Source organism: Centroberyx gerrardi, chromosome 19, assembly GCF_048128805.1.
Source record: "Centroberyx gerrardi isolate f3 chromosome 19, fCenGer3.hap1.cur.20231027, whole genome shotgun sequence".
Lineage (NCBI taxonomy): Eukaryota > Metazoa > Chordata > Actinopteri > Beryciformes > Berycidae > Centroberyx > Centroberyx gerrardi.
The window spans coordinates 20,435,573-20,450,006 of record NC_136015.1 but is presented as its reverse complement, the minus strand read 5'-3'; the positions used below and the strand labels follow the sequence as shown (position 1 = coordinate 20,450,006).

Sequence of the window (14,434 nt, the reverse complement as noted above, 5' to 3'; positions counted from 1 at the left end):
TACCCTAAAATGAATTTGCGACATTCCTCAAATTCCCTGTCTGGCATGAACACAAATACAAAACTCACTCTCGTTCCAGAAATTCCATCTAATATCAGCTACAGCATCAATTCCTTATCATTCAACAGACACAGAACCGATACTGCTGAGGGCAGATGTACAGTGATACAGTACCGTGTGACGACTACATGATATACAGTACATGACTGAAAGTAAGATAAGATAAGATAAAACTTCATTGATCCCCATGGAGAAATTAGGTCGTTGCAGCAGCAAAAGCAACAGGATTCAACAAGGAAAAAGACAAACAGGATATAAGCACACAAATAGAATATAAAATAAGCAATATTTATAAATACTTCTTTATCTATAAAATAGAATGTAAACAATTGTGTGGTTAAATAAACGTATGCTGGTGACAATTTAAACACATGTTGACTGTATTGTGGGAAATATGGGGGAGGAGCATGTATTACTAACATATGGATTGAGTTACAGTTGTTACTGCAGTTACTTACAGTCGTTATATACAGATGTTACCTGTAGACATGATGGTTTACTTAAATATGGATTACTAAATTAGAAATATGTGCTAACTATATAAATATAAGTATGTACTTTCATGCACTGAATGTGAGCTCACCAAATTGCTGTACATTTATTGTACTTGCCAAATAAAAGTAATTCTGATTCTAATCTATTCTAATATGTCACATGAAGGTAATATCAAATACATGATTCAATATGCCCTCCTTCACTAACCCTGACCTGCAGGGAAATTGGGAAATTACGATAAATTCTTCATGTACTTAAGCAAAACTGTGCATCCAGCAAACTTCAAATATTACCTGACATCTCAGTGTGAAAGGGAAAATTAGCAGCATAATACAAATCAGCTGGACAGAAGCATTGCCGCTCTGCCCTGCTTTGGCTGTGCAGTGCTAAAAAGACTAGTCATTTTTCATTAGCTGAGATTACAAATAAGGGTGCGGGCAGATGGTTTGAGAGTGTCGACCAGCTGTTTGGAGCTGGCTGAGAGCGAACAATATCATTCTGTCAAGCCTCCAGCCAGATCTGAGCCACCCAGTGAGGAGCACACTGGCTTACAGTACAGGGAGTTGCTCAGGGACGCAGCATGATGAATGAACAATATGGGCTTCTTTCCTGGAAACGCTATCCTTAGCCAAATATAAAAATTGATTAAACAGATATATAGGGAGAGGTGGGGCTAAACAGGAAGAAACATGTGAGTGGAGCACGTATTCATCCTCCATTCAAAGCACCTATTCCCATGCCAGCTATATATTTTTAGACTGTCAGGTACAGTGAGATTTGTATTTTTTTCATTGTTGGAATCTGTCCACTGTTTCATATCTGGTGATCTCCCCTTTCAACAAACTGTAAATTAGTAAGAATTAATAACTTTGTGTTGCATAAAACAGACTGGTAGCATCGCTCACAAGGCAAGCATGGTCATTAATACAAGTTGTACCCCACAATTACCTGGATGGGTAAAAACAAAATTATGAGAAAATAAGATTTGATCAGTCAGCTTGGGACACAACTGTTGAAAATTGAAGAGGTTAAATGGTAGAGAGGGCTGAATCATTTGTATTCTTTTAGAGCACTTCGATCATCATTTTACGTCAAGTGTAATTGGGAAGTAATTTCTGTGAACGCCCCTCTCAGACCAACATGCATGTCCATACGTTTCACCAGAAGGGTCAGATCACAGGAGCAGCCCAGGTAGAGCAGGTAGGGGTTCAATGTCTTGCTCAAGGACACTCTGACAGAGATTGACACACTGGTAATTATGGGTAACTAACCAGTGACCTTACAGTTACAATCCAGTCTCTAACCACCAAGCAGTCCTGCCGGTCTAGCCTTCCCCTTTAACAAATACAGGATTAGACAATAAGACAGCTCACCTGTGCGTACGACTGGATTATGTGGCTCTGTATCTCATCCATGGTGTCGGTCCCATAGGACACCGTTCCCAGGTGCAGCCGCTTGAAGATCATTTCGTTCTGAGTCAGAGTGCCTGCAGTTCACAAGACCAGTTGAGAGATTACCAACAATTCATGAGGAAATGACATCATCCATAGCTGGAACTTATTTAGATGATGATTGCTCTTGGTTGTGTGAGGGTCAGGATCCACCCGCCAAAAGCCAAAAGTTGGTCAGATTTGTCTATGGTGGATTCATAAATAAGGGTCATCCGCAACTTTCTGAGACGATAACGTTTGAATGTCTGGGTTATATACAGTCTTTGGTCTTGCTTACCGACCGTAAGCAAATCAAATCAAAGTAAAACAATGGCTCTGTATCAAACAGGCTCCTGATTGGCTGCCTGTTCTATACACAAAATAGCTTTGAAAACAGGTAGAGTAACAGCTATGAAAAATGTATAGTAATTGTTTTGGCAGCTAAAAATTATTCTTGGTAAATACTTTTTTTTCAGCCATTGGCAGCTGAGCCAAAGAGTTAATTTCACACACCGGTTATGCTTATTGTGAAGCCACAACACTATGCTCCAAGACACTGTTTATTTTTTTATCATTTCCAAACTCTGGTCATGGTACTGTAATTTCCAAAAGAGCACCTCACGTGTAGTCGACACCCAACTGTTTAATTTGTTTTATTATTGATTATGTGGCACTTCAGTTAATCAAATGTACTCTTTATAGCTCAGTATCAGCTAAAATCTTTGCAGGGGAAAAAATACTTCAGAGATATCTTAATTATCAAGCCGCCATCAGCTTAGTGGCAACGGTGTGGTCATCTTAGGGCAAACTGTAACAACATCCCCACCACAACACACACACACACACACACACACACACACACACACACACACACACACACACACACACACACAAAATGCACAATGTTTGTCCTCAGAGGACTGCCTAAAATGCGTCATGGGACCTGCAGGGTGATGTGACTCCCTTCTCATTGACCTAATCTAATTACCCATATGGACTGCCTGTCCTCTCTAACTAACAGACAAGACACAACATTGCATACAAAAAGACTGAGTGAGTGTTCAGAGACAAAAAAAAAAACTTTGAAAATGGGGGCAATGGCCTCGTTTAATGGATGCCGGTTGCCAGAATGTGTACTGATAGAGCGTAAAGCTGATTAGAGGGCATCTACCTTCCAATAACATTAGAGCCACAGGGTTAACCAAATCTAATGGATTGATTGTTTGTTCCTCTTTCCATGTGCTTTAACTATCAACTTGGATAAATAGGCTCTAAAGCTAATCTATTCCTACCTAGATCGGCGGGGTGAGACAAAGAAGCATGTTAGGACCACCGCAGGAGTTTATCACTCTGATACAACGTCTGGCATTAGCAAACAACACTCATTTGTTATACGAGAATCAGGCCATGATAGTGAAATAAGCAAAGTCGAAGGAGGCCTGAACAGCTCCTGGGAATTCTGTAGGTTTTCGGAAATGTCACCTTTTGTCTTCGGCTCTTATTTCTTTAGCTAACAATTCTTTATCAGACACTTCTCTGATCATTCTAGACACACAGGAATATTTGTTTCATCTATCCTCAGTGTGATGTGGCTCTGAACCTCGTATTCCTCACATCTGGTTGCTTATAATGTTGAAATTAAGCTTATCGAGGAATTTAAGCTTATTATACTACGACAATTAGGTTGCTTAATATGCATGTGAAATGATGTAGCATTTTAATTAACTTTGTATTTTGCACTAATGAGGTATTGACTCGCTGTCTGGTCTTACCAAGTGCTGTTTGTCCCTACAGTATGCAGGTACGTTGTGGTGATTTGTTATGTGTTTTTGTGTTTCTTCACTGTGTGCACTCCTACCTGTCTTGTCTGTCAGTAGATAGACCAGCCGACCCAGTTCTTCAGGGATGGTGCTGGTTCGAACGACGGTGCCAGGGATGTTTTCATCTTTCATGATCATCCAGCCGTAGGCCGACTTCCCCATGTCCAGGTTAACGCGCAGGCTACACATAGGAAAAAAAAGGAGTAAGCCTAAAATAAAAAAGCAGCACATCTACAACAAAAACTGAAATGAAGTTCAGGTCCTATAAATGTATTTGTGCTACGTAGAGAGCTGGAAAAAAAGCAAATGACCAACTTCTGTTTCAAAGCAGGCATGGAAGATTTCAATTATTTTCAAATTTCTATCCTGTGCTTTTATTTTTTTCCATTTTTAGACCACATGTGATTATTTGGTTGTGGTCACAGAATAACAGACAACAAACATCAACAACTCTGTTTCAAAGCATGAGAGAGTCACAGAGCAAACAAAATACCTGATGGGGATGATGTAAGAGAACAGCACGACAAACCGGAACAGGTTGCGGAACCAAGGACCCACAAACCCCTGCAGCGCTATCATGACAACAGACAGGACCACCTGGGCCAGGAACAGGGCCTTGGTGAGGCGGTTCAGCTCCAGGTCCAACAGGCCGACCTGTAGGGACGAGAGGTCAGAGGTCAGGACGCACAGGTCTTGGAAAAAGGTAAAAGGGCAGATATCATACTTTAACAAAACACTATGATGAGACCTGGATCAATTAGTAATTTTGCAAATACTTTTCATGATTTATTTTAGCCCATACAGTGAGTGCCAGAAAGTTAAGACAATCTGGAAATGATCAATTATCAATGTGACCTGACGCTAACTTTTAACTAAGGGTTAAAACAAATAAAGAATTATTTGTAAACAAAATTAGACCAAAGTCTGATGAGTATACATGTTTGATCCATTCTACACTCTATAGCTCTACAATAGTTCACACAATTCCTAAAACTTTCAATATTAGGTACAGATTGCAGAAAAAAAAAAATCTTATTCAATTTCTGACAAGTATATCAACTTATATTTCTGAAGAGAAGACTCTTTGTTACTTGCCCATCTGCTCCCAAAACCTTACAATATGCCCCACAGGGAGAAAAAAACAACAAATGAAAGGCATTCTTCGCTGCAGGCTTTTATCATGCAAACCGTGTGTACAGCATAAATGAGTTTATTGGTGCCACTTTTCTTGTGGTAAACCACAAACTGAATTATTGTCGTGCAGCTCCTTGAATTCAACAGAAGGTCAAAAGGCTTCAAAAATAGAGAAAGTTCCCATATTGAGATGGCTCTCTCTTGAGGAAAAAAAAAAAAAAAAAAAGGGTCAGAGTTTTCTTTTATTTTTCAAGTGTATCTCCCAGCCAATGGAGCATGTGGGAAAAAGATGTCAAATAAAGAAGCGCCCTTCCCCTTTCTGGCAGGGCTCACAGCAAAGCCCTGTACACAGAGGGCTTTCATCTAACGCACCACGCTTACAAAAACAGCAGAACATAACATCTCCGCTCCCTCATATAAAGGAGCTGCTCTGAAAAGGAGGGGAGGGGGCACACACATATAAAAAGCAGGAGAATTCCTCCGCTGCCTAAGCCCCCACCAGCCCCATTCCCCAGAGGACTGGGAGAGCTGGGAGACCAGTGTGACTGATTTATCAGTTGCTGTTAAACTCCCAGTAGCAGAGTGCGGAGAAGGGAAGGGTAAGGGGAGCGGGTGGGTATCTCCCCACCCCGGTGCCTCACTACATGGTTCATGGTTGAGCTATTGAGAAAAATAGGGGGTTTGGGTGGATTAAAATGAAGAAAAATTAAGACAGAGAGCACAGTGCATGCCTGAAAAGCAAAGGATCCCCTTCTGCTTGAACAATGGCCGGTCTAAATTTTCCAAGGCTTGCCGAGGATCAGATGAAGTCATTATTCATTCAGTCAAGGGGGGAAAAAGGACTCAATTACCTCAACCTAAAGATGCTATCAATGAATAAAAGTGCATATTTTACTCCATTCATCCCCAAGCCATTAAAAGTGAAAGGAATGATTCGATCTGCCTGTGCGGCTTGTTTTTTAGCATGTGTGTGAAATCTGATGAAGAATTGCAGTCCCGGGACATGAATATTCATCGAGTTAAAACCAAAGAATATCAGGAGTTCAGTCAGCGAGAAGTGTCTTGTATAGCGCTTGTGACACAGACAAATCAAAGAAGTCAGGAAAATTAACATATACCGATTCCTAAAATTGTGGTTAAACTATTTTTCATTTGTTTTCAGGCTGTAACATTGTTTGAGAGGCATCTGAAGAGAGCGGAGAATTGGAAATTGGATAAACTTCAAACAGTCTTTGTTGAAGAACAGGCTTGTCAAATGACATTGTTCCGTCTCTTTACTCAGACAGAGGTCCGTCTAACAATATTGAGACAAAGAGTGAATCTTTGCCTGACGTCCTGTCAGATAGATCAAGTGCAGGCATTGTCCTGGCCGGTGTCACAACAGATTATATGAGGCCAAAACGTTCTTGCGACTTTAGCCGCACTGTATCGACTTTCTCCCCCAATCTCCAGTCTCCATATTGGCACTTCTGACATCATCTCCTTGAAATATTGAATTCCTCTCAGCTGTGGAGCTTACACAAAACACTGAGCCCCCGCCGTTCGACCGGGCCACATCAGCGTTCTTATTAAAAGACCGGTGTCAAAACTGTGCTGCGGCAGGAAGGGGGCTACGCTGTGCCGCGGAGAGCTTTACAACAGCAGACTATTGTAGGTGATAACTTTGTGTGTAAATGTCATTGCATGGCAGAGATAGTCTTGCACCGTAGCCAAAACATTGCCACTGAGATCTCGCTGATGCCCGCCTCTATCAGTTGACCCGTGTCTATCTAGCCTGACGATCTTCCAGGTAAAATCTTATATTTAGAAGCAAATTTTCATTAATCTCCTCAATCTGGGGACAAAACGCTCAATGGGGATTCTGTGGGATTAACTTTCTGCTGAAAATGTCATTTAAATCCTCGGTTAGTTAATTTCCCTCTTGGTTAATTAGCAACCGGCGCCGACCTTTTGCATTGACAGGTTCAACTTTATCTAGAAAGTCAAGGTTAAAAAACCACCTCTCCATAGTGATTGATTAGTGATTAGAGGCAGGGGAAAGGAGACGGCATGAAGGGAACTTTGTAGGGAACTTTGCAGATGTTTCTCTGTTTTTACCTTCTGCAGCTTTTGAAAATCATTTACATTTATGCTAGCGCTACCAAAGTGGCCTTTAGTATTTTTATGTTTACCCATGCTTTGGGAAATAAATGAATTACTCTCAGATGTTTGAACAGGGTATAAAATGAAGATATACCTCATTACATGGCACTTTTTTAATTCATTCATTTTTCCCAAAAAACAATGCAAATCAATCCAAGTGCCAAGAAAATAATAAACATAAAGGCGGTGTTTAAGTATTTTGGTGAATCTGTGTGTTGCCAGGGATGTGATTTTTCAGATTTTAGTTTTTACAAAACCGACATACAAAACTGATTCTGTTCTAATGAGAGATGACTGTTTTCTTTCTTGTTTTTTTCCTGCTTTGTCTTGCTAATCACATCCCTGGTTATTCAGAAAAAAACCCCAAAAAGATTATCCTTTCATTCAATGCATCTGCGAACAATAGCTCTCACAAATCATAGAACATACTCTCTCTTTCTACAGAAATACAAAACAAAAAAGTATTCACCTTGTTCTTGGCATAGGACGTGTTCAGTACACTTCTGGTCTCTTTGCCGGTGTAGATCACCACCCCTATCACTGTGCCTGCCAAAGAGGGAGACAAGGAAAGTAATGCTGCTCATTAACTCCCCCACCCCCCTTCCACACACACACACACACACACACACACACACACATACACACACACTCATCTTGGTCAAGTAAGATGAACTGCATGAGAAGAAACACAATAAGGCTGAGCTGAGGCAGTTGTCTCATTGCCACTCAACCCAACAGACAGGGGTTTAATACGCTTAGGCTCCCAGGGCCTTCAGCCATCCTATGGAAGCTCATAAAACCTGATCAATACGCCACCATCTTTATTTGCCGATTCATTAAGGTGGCCTTATTACAAAGGATTAATGAGTCATTAATATTAAATGAGCTTAATGGGAGAGCAAGGGTACTAATAAACTTAAATACAGCCCTTGGAATCCCCAAACTATAAAAGTGGCAAGAGAGAAAGTTAAGAATGGGGAACTAGGAAAGAGAGAGAGAGAGAGAGAGAGAGAGAGAGAGAGAGAGAGAGAAAGAAACAAAGAGACAGAGAGAGAGAAACAAAGAGACAGAGAGAGAGAGAGATAGAGAGAAAGAGAAACAAAGAGACAGAGAGAGGAGACCAGTTACACAACCTGATGAGAAAGGTAATGAATTGTTCTCTTTGACTTCTAACTTCAGAAAAATTGGAACAATGTGACAAATGGTGTGTGGCACAGCATGCAGGAGTGCTTTCATTTAAATATGCCAACAACTAATTCTCTTGTCACAGCTGGACTCGGCCTCCTAAGACAGTGGATCCACGGTGATCCAGGCCATTTAAAACGCCCAGAACGCCACTGTAGAGGCTATCAAGTGTCCGTCAAGGAGAGGCCTGCGGGGGACAATGACATTCCCAAGCAGAGATGATGTAAGGGGTCTAAGTCAGACTTTGTGTGTGTGTGTGTGTGTGTGTTCTTCTGGTCAAGGTCAGGCCGGGGGGGAGAGGCACACCGCAAATCAATGGTGTGGCCATCGCTGGGAGCGTCACAAACACTCTCAACTGACACAACCGTTTCTGTGGGGAATCGCTTAGCTGGAGCGAGGGAGGATTACCTCAACTGTACATTTCAGAGAGTTTTTCCAGTTCAAGTGTGGATAGCCATTTCAGACCAATCCCAATACCAAGGTTTAATGTCATGGGTGGAGGCATTAACACAACTTTAATATTACAAGGACAATCACAATGGTGCAGAAATACACTTCCAATTTACTGATACACATGGTAGAAAGACAACTGAGCCTAGGGTTGGGGTTCGAAAGCATTTTATCGAATCTGAATCGATTATCGAATCCAAATCCTTTCAAATCCCTTATCGCAACTTTTTATGTCATTTTTTGGGGGGAAAAAATACAAAGAAAATTTCAAAAACACAATCGTTAACTTTTACGCGATGCTGCGTTGATAAGTGCTTATTCATCGCAATTCACGTTTCATTTTGAGAAGTTTGCCCGCGCTTTTCAACGCTTGTGTCGATCCGCCATGTTGACAAACGCACTGGGAAGTGGGGACTGAGGATGTAGGTGTATATGACATCATCAGGGGGGACGGGGGATTCGATAAGAGGATTTATTCGACTTGGGGATTAACGAATCCGGGTATTTTGCTAACTTGGAACAGGTTCCAAAACGGAACCGGGTAACGGATCCCAACCCTAACAGAGCCTCACATACATTGGACAGAGAAAGCCGAAAAATAGACAATGGGCAGTAGACTATACATGTTACTCTACATATATACATTCAATATTCTATAGCTGTGTGTGGCATCAATACACTGCGGCTACAAGGCATGGCACCAACTGGAAAAAAACCTACCTCCTATCTTTTATCTCAGTCAAGATGCAAGCAGACTTGAAATGAACACAGCTGTCATTCACTTACCAGATGCAACAACTGTGCTGGCCCAAAGAGTGTTTTCAATACTCAGGCTCTCGTGGATCTGGGGGTCTGCGTCTTCCTATAGGGGAAATGAAAAAGAAAAAATACAAAAACGTAACAAATGGTAAGTTAAACTGATAGTATGAAAGTGTCAGTATCTGTGTGTCTTTTTTGTTTTGTTTTTTCCTGTTGTGCATGTATATCCAAGTAGGCTACAGTTTGACTGCATTGTCATTGACATTTCATTTAGTGAGCTCAGTATCTTGTCTTTGTTCAGGCACTAACGTCTCTTACTCTACTAGCTATTATAACATTAGCTGGCTATTATACTGCCATCTGATTATCTCTTCCTTTGTGAAGCAAATATAACATACAGCTGATTACAAATGAGGTACTTCTTCATAATATTTTGTAGGCTACGTATCAAACTTTGCCTTTATATTCAGAACCTGTTGGCACTGCCAGTGTGACTCAAGTGAGCACTAATGGTTTGACTAACACCATGTGCTGCATCGTAGGTGCAATGTATTATGGGCAGTGTAGTTCAAAAACATGCTTTCAGTTGTGCAAACTTCAATGATGAGATACGGAAGGTTTGAACGTTAGCTTAGTGCATCAAACAGGAAAAATATTCAAAACAAAAATTTACTAGGACGGCTCCTAATTTACCTGAGCAGGCTGCCAAATATAATCAATATATGGAAAATCAAAGGACGTGTTTTTTAATGGTCGAGTATTTGCAATGCTTGTAAATTTGTAAATGTGTTGATTTCAAACTGACATTGATTGTTTAGATTAATAGACTTTAATGTCCCTTAATTGGGCAATTTCTTGTGCAGCAAAAGCACACAAAAACATTCAAACAAGCTGCTGAGCGGCACAAAGCAGCGTCCTAGAAGTGAGAACTAGCTGCTTGGAGGAAATACCTCAATGTTGTGAATTTATTTCTACAATCAGCCAACTTCTAATTACTACCAGCATGTAAAGCCCTGGAGCAGACATGAAAAAAAATGAACACTAGGAAGCAATGAATTTTGCTTTGAGATAGTAAAAGGCAATCAATGCAGCTCAATGATAAATTCCCCCAAAAATCAAATGAATATTGAGGTTGAACCTGATTTAGGCTTTCACGTTTTGATTTACATCAACTGTGAGGGACGCAAGCATTGATTACAGCAAACTCTCAACTTCATTAAATAAAGATGTGATCAGGAACACAAAATAGGAAGAATGGAACTAGTTTTGATACGATTGCAACTGCAATGATTGTAGCATTATAAAGTCATGTTAGGAAAAAATACAATACACGTGTTGTTTAAAATTATGATTATGTTCAGGCAGCAGTGTCTTTCTGCAAGCTGGTTTTAATGTATTTTTGAAAACAACAGGAGCCTATGAAGGAGGCTGGGCAAACCTGCAGTAGAACAGACAGTAGTCGCTTCTGACTGTGGCAAATACATACAAGACTTTTCATGGCCATTAATGGCGATAGGAAAAACCCCAAATTACACAGGTTTTATCCTTTTAAGGCTTTTATGATAAAGATGTATTGGTGAAGAGTCATTTATTATATGCATTTGTTATATGCATTGATTACAACTTCGGTGGTTGTCCATTAAGCTTTGTTGCTTATTTCATAATGTTGCATTTAATGAGCAACATTGGCAAGGTTGTGGAGAGTGGTTATTTATTTATTTTTTGGTTGTTTAAAGGCAGTTTTTTCGCTGACCATTGGATGTCCTTTTGCATGGACGGATGTCCATCATATCAACTGGTTGTAAAGGAGTCAACTAATGAAATTATTGTTGTTTTTGTGTTATGCTGAAGTTAGCCAATCTACAAGATTAGGGTAGGGTAGTAGGTTATGATACGATATGATACGATAGAACTTTATTGTCAGATTTCTCAGAAATTTGTCATGCATCATAGCAGCTCTGTCCAGAATAAACACAATGACATGACATGACATGATGATGTAGTTTGTTTGTTTGTTTGTATACTTTTTTGTCCTCTGCATTTGACCCATCCTATACACAGTATACTAGGAGCAGTGGGCAGCCGCAGTACAGCGCCCGGGGACGCCTTAAGATTCCTTAATTGACACTATAGTAAATTTAAAGGTGCTAATCAATATATAATATATTAATTGCGATAACTTGGTATATTGACTATAAACAAATGAGACCATGATCGAGACGATTGGTAGCTTATATCTCACACCAGTGGTATTGTTAGTGCCAGTGTTTCTCAAAATCTAATGTCTCGAAATGAATGTGGGAATGACTTATTGATGTTAAAATGCTACACATAGCACCCATTAAAGACATTTTCAATAAAGCTGGTTAGTTTCATGTGTTGAGTGATATTTTCAGCTCTGTATATATACTGTGGTATTTTGTAATGTGCTTTTAAACCCTGTCTGCGAATCAAATTTCCCCAACAGGACAAGATTTCAACTGAATTGAATTGAACTGAACGAAACTCGATTGAGAATGCATGCAGCTTGACCATGGCCAGGCTCTGCTCTGTGCCATTAATTTTCACAAGCACCTGACACAGTAGGGCCTACTGCAGCAATACAGTGCCTCCTTTATCAATACTTTCAACTAGATTTGGCATGGCAATAGAGGCTCCTTTTTAAAACAGTATAGAGAGTGAGCGTAGATGAGATTTCAGTGATAAATAAGCCCCTGGAGAGCCTCTTGTTTCACCCTCCCCCTTCCTTATCCCTCACTCTTAAATAAAGACGAATGCTGAAAATGGCTTGAGTCAGGAGTGCAGAGTCAAGGCTCCAGTTTCAGCTCAAATTGCCTGCCTGATATGATAATTATGATACCTAAGCACCCACATCCTGTCAATCCACTCAAACATGGGAAGAGGTGCATGAAAAATAAATGGCAGGTTGCAGAATGCTTGACCGCTCTGACATTGGCATCATACTACGGTGTTCATAACTGCAGACGCTCTAGCAAAGAGCATAGAAACAAAACCGGCATATCCGTCTCAAGGAGAAAAAAAAAAAAAAAAAGGGAAAAAGAAACCCTCATAAATAGGTAAGTTCATTTGCTGCGGGTCTGTGGGAACCCATTTTTTTTTCCCATCCTGCTCAGACTAAAAGCACACGCTATGCAAAGGAAGGCCGCGGAGGATGAATGAGCGGAGGAAGTGCTCGCTCACTAAGCCTGGTGTGTGGCCAAGAGTGAAGACGGGCCACAAAGCCTCCCTTTGTACTGGAGCTCTCCTCTCCGTGGGGGCTGCGCTAATCTGCTATTAATAAAAAAAAAAAAAAAAAAAAATCACTGAGCAACAAGAGGGGATGGATGGAGCTGGAGCTGGGAGGACCTGCCTGTGATGTAAGAGGCATTGCCTGCTGGAGATAACAAGAGGCCCGGATGGACACACAAGTTCCCCATTGTTGCCATTTGTCAACACATTACAGTGATATGCATCTGCCATGTCAATATTAACTCCTACGGAAAACCTGCATGCGTTTAAGATTTTTTTTCGTGAGTCATAAATATGTCAACGAGCTACTCTACCCTCGTGAAGTTTCCCTCGAAGCTGTGGATGTCCAGCTGAGGCTTCTGGGCGTAGACGTAGGCGCTGATGGAGAAGAGGTCCTGAGGAGAGGAGACATGACAGATAAGGAGAGATAAAAGCCTTCAGTATTGACCAATGAGTGCAAAATTCAAACACAATCTCACTTAACTAAATTGCCCCAGCGAGTGATTCTCTTAGCATACGTGGGTCGAATTCTCACACCTATTTTTTTCAGAATAACACTCATTTTTGTTTGGGTGGTGTGGCTACGACCCTTAACTATAGGATGGTTTTAATGTTTGCAATCTATAAATTTAAGCTAATTCTACTGCTGCATTCATTTTAAGCTGCTTTGGGTAAGAGTGTCAGCTGTACTTAAAGTATATAAAGTTATAAAGTATAATATAAACAACTTATAAAGATGTCTTTTCTCCATGAAGGTTATGTAAAACCTAATGTACTGTACATGAACTCTCTTAATGTAAAATAAATGATGTTATGGGTAGTAATGGAATGGAAATTACATAAATATGAGGAAGGTGTTTAAAAAAAAACAGCAAAAACAGACACAAACTTTCAAAGAAAACATAACAATAAACAAAACAATACAACATCAGCCTCCAATCATCTTTTTCTCTCAGTCACTCAAACAAGTAAGACTGCAGCTATGACCTGTCAAGCATCTAACACCAGCCTTTTTCCCCATGTGGAACAAAATTGATTGTAAACATTAAATTATTCAGGCAGGCAGGCAGGCAGGCAGGCAGCCTCTGCAGCGAGCAGGCAGCCCTCAGTCATGCTCAGATAGTGTTCTCCTGGTGAGAACATGGGCAGAGCGGTTAAGGAGGAGCAGGGGAGATTATTTTACTGAGCCCCCAATGGAGAGTAAGGTTGCTCCAGCCTTTTACAGATGAAGACATGGAGACACGGTGGAATCACGTTGGGAGACATGGGCCTGGCTGATGAGCTTAGACACTCAAACAGACTAGATTTCTTTAGTAGTGGCGATCAGATATTGAAGAATGATGATATTAGGGTCTGAATGCAGTCAATGTTCGATGGGAACAGTACGGTTTTGAAACTTTATAAGGAAGATTGTCTAAAACATCAAATGAAACGCCACACGGATTCGCTGTATCATCCCAATCATCATCAACATGACTATGACTTCCTCTTCAACTATGTGATACTAATAAATCATACTAATAACACAAAAAACTGATTTTTGTATGAAAATCTTATAAAAACACATGGGTCGTGGTTAACAACTGTATCGATCCAGCACATCGCTATTTACTGGATGTTAGAATGACCTCATAGCTTTGTATAAATCCAAGCCATTGCTAAGTGCTATTGAGGAACTGAAAGAACTGCTGATACTGAGTATTAAACATC

General features: G+C 40.5%; 1 protein-coding gene across 2 annotated transcripts in view; it reads right to left on the bottom strand.

The window, feature by feature from the left end:
- Positions 1 to 14,434, bottom strand: part of atp9b (ATPase phospholipid transporting 9B) — a 46,914-nt gene that overhangs the window by 18,394 nt on the left and 14,086 nt on the right. For both annotated transcript variants that reach the window (XM_071894926.2, XM_071894927.2), the window contains exons 9-14: positions 13,039 to 13,119; positions 9,503 to 9,578; positions 7,551 to 7,627; positions 4,299 to 4,459; positions 3,844 to 3,986; positions 1,929 to 2,041 (exon numbers count right to left, since the gene is read on the bottom strand). In XM_071894926.2, the coding sequence (XP_071751027.1) occupies positions 1,929 to 2,041; positions 3,844 to 3,986; positions 4,299 to 4,459; positions 7,551 to 7,627; positions 9,503 to 9,578; positions 13,039 to 13,119 (651 nt within the window). The remainder of the gene's footprint in view (positions 1 to 1,928; positions 2,042 to 3,843; positions 3,987 to 4,298; positions 4,460 to 7,550; positions 7,628 to 9,502; positions 9,579 to 13,038; positions 13,120 to 14,434) is intronic.